This window comes from Pituophis catenifer, unplaced genomic scaffold (assembly GCF_029215685.1).
Source record: "Pituophis catenifer annectens isolate HBS135680 unplaced genomic scaffold, rPitCat1.0.hap2 SCAF_3, whole genome shotgun sequence".
In the NCBI taxonomy this organism is placed as follows: domain Eukaryota; kingdom Metazoa; phylum Chordata; class Lepidosauria; order Squamata; family Colubridae; genus Pituophis; species Pituophis catenifer.
The window spans coordinates 33,067,835-33,075,354 of record NW_027256883.1 but is presented as its reverse complement, the minus strand read 5'-3'; the positions used below and the strand labels follow the sequence as shown (position 1 = coordinate 33,075,354).

Below are 7,520 nucleotides of genomic sequence, written 5' to 3'. Positions count from 1 at the left end.
TGCCTGACAAACTGAAGCTATTAAATTTTGTATCAAGGTAAGCTAATTTCTGCAATATATATGAAGAAGCAAACAAAAGAAATATTTCCTTACTCTACTAACCTTCAAAAAGGACAAAGTTATGTGGAGTCACTAAAATATATGCCTTTGATCGCTGTAAATCTGATTCTTTGATTTTCTGAATATTTTACCTACCAATCACATTTTATTACAAAAGTCATTGGGTGATAACAGTCATTTTTGGCATTGTGCCGAACTAAGCTTGTAAATTAGTTTGGGCTGAGAATGACTGATCTAAAATGCCCCAGTGAGCTTCCATGACTGACTTTAACCCCAACACTTGTGTGTCAATGAAAAAAGCAACAGATGCTGAAGCTAGAAGAAAAGTGAAGCCTTCTACCGATGTTAGGAAAAGCAGGTTTAATGATCTGCTTGTTATAGCAACAAAATACTATATATTGGTGAGAGAAGTCTCTGAATCTTTCACACACACACTAATTCTGCAGTATGGTGACCTTCAATGTGACAATGATCAGAACTTCAGTAAGGTTCTATTAATAAAGAGACTGACAAAAACAGTGTATTGTGTCATGTCTTTATTGAATATATTAAGCCAACATTCACTGACTGCTGGAAAAAGTATGTAAGGTCCTAGAACAAGCAGCTTTTCAATTGATAACTTCAATCAAATGACAAATCAGATGTGTGTGTGGAGGGCTCTCCCACAAAAGATGGTGCCCACATATTGGTGGCTCCATCAGAACCTGTTATTTATGAAACAGGTTTATGAAAGTGAAGCTTGTCTTGATCCAGAGATCTCTATGAACATCAAAAAAAATTATTGAGGCTCATATTAGAACATTTGATCAAACTTAGTTTCTATCTATAGTCATGCAGTTAAGGATAATTGCATCTTCTATTGTATATAGTATATATACAATATACATATATACTCTTCACAATGGCTGTTCAATAAAGGTCACTTCAAGATGAACCAGGATAGCTTTTAGATACCAAGTTCCATTACCTGCATATTACCAGATTCTACAAGAGAATGTCACTGTGTCTCTGAGCCAAAGCCTAAGCAAATACGAATCATGCAGCACAAAAATGATCCTAAACAAACATATCTACAACAGAAAGACGGATGCAGAAGAATGTTTGCATTTTGTAATTGTTTTTCTAGCCCAATTGAAATGGTATGGCAGGACTTCAAGTGAGCAATTCGTACAGCCTCAAAACATCAATGAGCTGAAGTAGTTTTGTAAAAAGGAGTGGGCCAAAAAATCCCCCCCCCCAAAGTGAGAAGTTTAACAGTTCTTAGATTAACTTCAGATCACGCTGCAGGTCATATACTGCAGTATTGTGAATGGTTCTAGATTTAACAAACATTTGTTATTGAAAGTTATATAACTAAAAGCCACGGGTCATTTTGTAAAGCAGTGATCTCAACCTGACATATACTATAATCCAGCATCCTTTTCCCCAACTACATGCCTCTGAAGGAAATGCAGCAGAACACAAACACGTTGCTCTTTCCTTATTCCAGCATCTCCTATTCCTATTTGTGTATGTTATCCCTGAACATGAAGATCCCAATAGCTGCCATGACTAATAATAATCACCAATGATCCTCCTTTGAAGCAGTTTAACCCTAATGAATTTTGCAATCTTAATTCACTTAACTGTTTAAATTTCAGGCAGGAATGCATAGGTCAGTGATGGCTAACCTTTTTGCCGTCGCGTGCCAAAAGCAGGGGAGTGTGGGGGGGTCATGCATGCATGTGCCCACACCTATAATTCAATGCCCCCCCGCGCATGTGCGCACAACCCCCACTTTTGGCACGTGATGGCACAGTGGGCCCGGTAAGCCCATTTTTCACCCTCTCCAGGCTCCAGAGACTCGCTAGGAGCCTGGGGAGGACGAAAACAGCCTTCCCCATCCCTCTGGAGGCCCTCCAGAAGCTGGAAACAGCCCGTTTCCTGACTTCTGATGGGTCCGGAAGGCCCAAAAATCAGCTGGCCAGCATGCACATACACGCTGGAGCTGAGCTAGGGCAACGCTCGCGTGCCCACAGATATGGCTCCATGTGCCACCTGTGGCACGCGTGCCATAGGTTCGCCATCACGGGCATAGGTTGTTTTTGTTCTTCCCCTGCACGCTCACAGAATTGTATCTGGCTCTCTAACTGCAATTTTCATAAATATTTTATTCTGAGTCATAACTAATCATTTGCTTCATTTTATACTAGATATTATTAAATATGGGAAGCCAATTACAGAGATTCTGTCTTGTTGTTTTTTTTCAAAATGTCAAAAACATAGAATGTAAATAAAAAGGTATGTTGCTTAAGATACCTGTTTGTGTATTTGAGAAATACGTTCCACCCAATGATTTTTCTCTGTTCTCAGTTTAGAATTTTCCAGTTGCACTTTGGTGTGTTGATTTTCTAAATCAATTAGTTGTGTATGAAGATGTTGTCGTCTGTGATCTGTAGATTTTCTTTCTTGTAGATGAAGTAACTATTTGCAATGAATTTGAAATATATTAATTAGTGTCTATAAGCGTCAATTTCATTTAAAAATGTCTAGTTAATTGACATGCTTGCGTTATAGGCTTCCTTGATTTTAATGGAATAAGGAAGATTGTTCAGAAATGATATATTTACATTTATTTTACATACATGTCACATTTGCTGGCAATTCTTACAACAACGTTGTAGACAATGATTCAAAGACTACCTTAATTTTATCCTTAATTATGCTGGTGTAATTATAAAGGATCTTAAGCATGCTTCATGAATGGGTGAATTTATATGCTAAATGAGTGTAAGCTTTTTCAGGTTGAGGACAACTCTGTCAAATAGCATACTGGAAATCACTTTCCACAAAGTGAGGGCAGGATAAAAACTAAACTTGTTTTAATTTAAATTTAATTTTGACTCTCTGCAAAATCCAAGGAATATTACTAAAATTCCTAGTACGGAAAAGGAATGTATATTGGCTCTTGTGTTTGGGTTTAATTTATTTATTTATCATATTTATTTATCAACTTTGTATAGCTGCCCATCTCACAAGTGACTCTAAGCAATGTATAACAAAGTTAAAAAGAGGTAATAAATACTAAAGCAATATTATAAATATTATTTAAAACAACTATAAAACCTGAAAAGGAAATATGATAGTAATAATTTAGCTACCTTACTAAGTCACCAGTCACCTGGAGGTTGCCGAGCCTGAAGGCATCCAGGTTTTAAGGGATCTTCAGAAAGTCAAAAGTAAAAACCAGCCTCACTTTGGGGAAAACAATATTCCATAGGGTAGTAGCCACAGCAGAGAAGTCCTGTTGCCTAGGTTCCAGCAAATGTTGCTCCCTAGCCAATGGGATTCATAGCATGCCCTCTGTGCTGGATCTGGACAGATGAACAGATGAATCAGGGCAAGGCAATTCCTCAGACAGCTAACTCCATGGAATGTAGGTCTTTAAAGGTCAAAAACAGCACCTTGAATTTGACCTGGGAACAAACTGGCAACCAATGCAGCTGAGAGAGCAGAGGTTTAACCTGTGTTCTACTAGGAACATACATAACTAAACTTATATTTTGCGCCAATTGAAACTTTTAGATACTCTTCAAGGACAGCACCACATAGAGTGCATTAAAAAGGTAAAGGTTCCCCTCGCACATATGTGCTAGTCATTCCCGACTCTAGGGGGCGGTGCTCATCTCCGTTTCAAAGCCGAAGAGCCAGCACTGTCCAAAGACATCTTTGTGGTCATGTGGCCGGCATGACTAAACACCAAAGGCACATTACAGTAACCCAAATAGGTGACTAGTGACCATGAGAGATGACTTTAATGTAGGAACAGATGCAACTGGCACACAATGTGAAGTTATGCAAAGGCCCTCCTAGCTACAACTGCCACCTGCTCTTTAAGCAGGAATCATGACTCTAGAAGGACCCCAGATTGTCAAGCTGGCTGTCTGGGACAGTATATCCCTGTCCAGCACCAAAGATGGCAGGGTTGTAAAACCAGCAAGTCCTAAAAACCAGAACCATTCAATCTTAACCACGGTTCAGTTGAAGCCTATTTTTTCCCATCCAGATGCTCAGAGCCTTCAGGCACTGAGATAGGTCATCTCCAGCATTACTTAATTCCCCAGGTACATCTATATTCTACCAATGGAATTTGAGTTACATAGAATATTGTTACAACCTGTTCCTGAGCTTTAAGAACTTTCTGTCTTAGGTTTTGTAACAGAGTCTTCAAGTGGGTGAGTTTCCGCTTAAGTTGCCATGTTTTCTCTCTTCTTGATGTTAGCTCAGACACTCTTCTTGAATAGGAAGAAGTCTCCTCCTCTCTCAGCTGCCTTTCCTACGGCATTTATATGAGTTAGTATATTAGTAAACCGAATCATGGTATCTGTTCCTCTGAGGTGCTACCGCTGTTTCTCTTAACTTCACATAATTGTTATAAGACTGCAAATAATTCAATATCTACAATTTCTTTTTAAAAATTAGCATGTTGTACATGCAGTAACACCACCTTGTCTGAGAAAGGGGTGAGCAAATAGAAATACAACTGATTTCATATAGGCCTCAAACTAATTTCAGTCTTCTCATGCAAGAGATCAACTCAGAATTTGGCAAGAATTATTTTATTCACTGCTTCATGGAAGACAGAGGTTGAGAGACAGAGGGCATCAGAATGAATGGAGTTCCTGATCACTTTTGGACTCACTGAATCCTGAAAATATGAAGAAATTATTTTGGAAAATAGCAGTAAAATAGCAGTGATAATATGCTGCTGATTTTAACTCCTAAGCCATAAAATTCCTATTACTCCTTTTGCAATCACAAGACATAATAGAATTCCCTTAAAGGTCCTCTATTATTTTAGCCTTTATGGCTATTACTATAGTAAAATCCTTCAAATTTATAATGTTCTGTTATGTACTTGTGTGTGGGTCTGTCAATCAATGTTCTGGAAATTCATAATTTACAAAACAAATTTTGCACTGAAATTCATGGTTTCTTTTGTGGTTCAAGATTGGAATCTGAGGAACAGATGAGGCCTACCTGGTTCAGATGCTTGGTAACTTTCTGTATTTGAGCATGTAAAAGACTATTCTCCTTTGTCAGATGTCCACAATCTTCTGCCATCTTGTTGAGCAAATACTTATCTTCATCAGCTGAAAGTTCATTTTCCTTGAGGATCTGCCTTAATTGTTCAGCTTCTTCACTAAGTATAAATCATTTTAAATATTAGCTTTCATTGATCATTCAGAAATAAGGTTTTTATTTCTATGCTAGCACTATCTCTCCTGATTTTATTACTATACTGATTATGCAGAAATGCTTAGCTATTCAGTGTGAACAACAGAAACTGAATTGTTCTGAAAATATTAAAAGGTGGATAACACAAATGTTTTTACCTAAGTTCCTTAACAATGGTCTCTTGTGGAGATTGGGAGCTCATTGATAATTTCTCTTCTAAGCGGTAAAGCAATACTTGCAGTTGTGTGCACTGTGATCTGAGTTCTGAAAGGTTTTTTTCCATGTCTTGGTACTGCCAAATCTTCTGCTGACACTAAATAAAACATATAATAAAATGAATACTAAACATTCCCTTCCCTCAGACTTTGCTGTTGTTGTAAGCATCATTAAGGATTGTTCTGGTGAGACTATAGAGCAGGGGTGTCAAACTCACGATGACTCATTGTTATGTGACTTATCGCAACTTTTTCTCCCTTCGCTAAATCGGGAGTAGGTGTGGCCACTGCATGATGCATCCAGCCCGCGGGCTGTAAGTTTGACACCCCTGGTATAGAGTGATCCATTTCTAGAATAAGGAATATACACTTATTATCTGTTGTTTATATAGCATTTAGGCATTAACCTTCCAGATTGCCCATTTGTTATCAGATATTGCATCTGTCATAACTCTAGCATCTATGCATCTTGTTTCTTGTGTTTAAACCAAATTTCACCAGATTTTAATTCCAGTTTTACTAAAATGAGCACTCACTGCTGGAGGAGGTTGATGTGGTAAGAAAACCACATCCCTGTTTTTTTTTTAAATTTGATTTATATACCGCCCTTTTCCGGAGACTGAGGGCGGCTTACAATGCGTTAAGCAATAGCCTTCATACTTTTGTATATTTATACAAAGTCAGCTTATTGCCCCCACAAACTGGGTCCTCAATTTACCTACCTTAGAAAGGATGGAAGGCTGAGTCAACCTTGAGCCTGGTGAGATTCGAACTTACAGTAATTGCAGACAGGTGGTGTTAATCACAATGCTATCAGTCTGCTGAGCCAGCAGGCTCATAATTCTGGAAGCAGTATTCATTTTAATACCGAAGCTAGCTCTGAATAATATCAATTTTAATCAATATTCATTAGAGCAGACATGAACATGAATTTTAATGCTCAAGGCTTCCCATTAAACTAATGAAGGCTGTTGTTTCATAACAAGACTGAAGGCTTAATTGACAGAGATCACTGGCCATTTCATAGAACTAAAGTTCCAAAATCAATTTTCAGGAACTAAGAAATAATAACATAGGTTTGATCTTCTTCAAATAATCCAAGTCAGAAATTTTTACTTTATGTATGAGTAGGTTACATAATGACCAAAGTTTTCAGAATTATATATATTTTAAAGTTTGTACTTCAGAAAAAAGTGGAATTATATTCTTCTTCAGAAATGTTATCTATTTGGATTAGCAAAAGCATATTGAAGACACATAGTTTAGATAAATTATAGTTAGGTAATAAATACATATTATTTTCACTTTTAAGAAAGAACAGGCTATTCATCACAAGTCTCTCATTTTAAAATTAAAATTAATCCAACCATATATGCCACTTAACATAGCAATAACTCTTTCACAAATGCATTTGGTAAACGTCTTAACTGCAATAACTTACTTTTGATTCCAAAAGACAGACAGCATGTTCTTTTTCTTTCACTGAATTCACAGTCTCTTGCATTTCTCTCTGAATTTTTAGCAGTTCTGCTTCTTTGTGTGAAATATCCTGGGTAGAGTGTTCAACCATTTTCTTCAGTTTTGTAACCTCCTCCATTAATAGCAGCTTTTCTTTAGCACTTGCATCTGCAGGAAATCATCAGGATCGCTCCACACATTTAAAATATGTCTGGTCTTCCTATAAACATCTATTTCCTTTCTTGTGTGATAGCTTAGTTGAATTATGACACTAAGCCTCCAGATGTTTCTGAGGCTGAGACTCTAAAATTATTTATTAGGAAAGATAACCTACTGAAACAAAGCAGGGCTTATGTCCAGATAAAATATGCTTACAGTATGCGCAAGAATCGGAATAAACAATATTTGAGTTGCTGCAGCACCTTATGTGCAACTTCTCAAAAATCACTAGGCTATTTTCATTGTGTAAACACATAAATAATATGTACAGAGTTATGTGTTTGTATTTTAGTGTCCCTCAATCCAGGAAGATAGCTAGATAGCTTTGTACTCAAAATCTTGGAGCTCTAT

The 7,520-nt window shown here is 37.2% G+C and overlaps 1 protein-coding gene across 1 annotated transcript; it reads right to left on the bottom strand.

Annotated features, from left to right (window-relative positions):
* Positions 1-656: 656 nt before the first annotated feature.
* LOC139315742 (uncharacterized protein MCAP_0864-like) lies at positions 657-7,028 on the bottom strand. The gene is made up of 6 exons (XM_070942179.1): positions 6,934-7,028; positions 5,436-5,590; positions 5,080-5,242; positions 4,217-4,375; positions 2,359-2,523; positions 657-819 (listed from the first exon to the last, which is right to left on the bottom strand). Exons 1-6 carry the CDS (start codon positions 6,994-6,996, stop codon positions 772-774), a joined length of 753 nt encoding a protein of 250 aa, XP_070798280.1. The 5' UTR covers positions 6,997-7,028; the 3' UTR covers positions 657-771.
* Between the last annotated feature and the right edge of the window lie 492 nt (positions 7,029-7,520).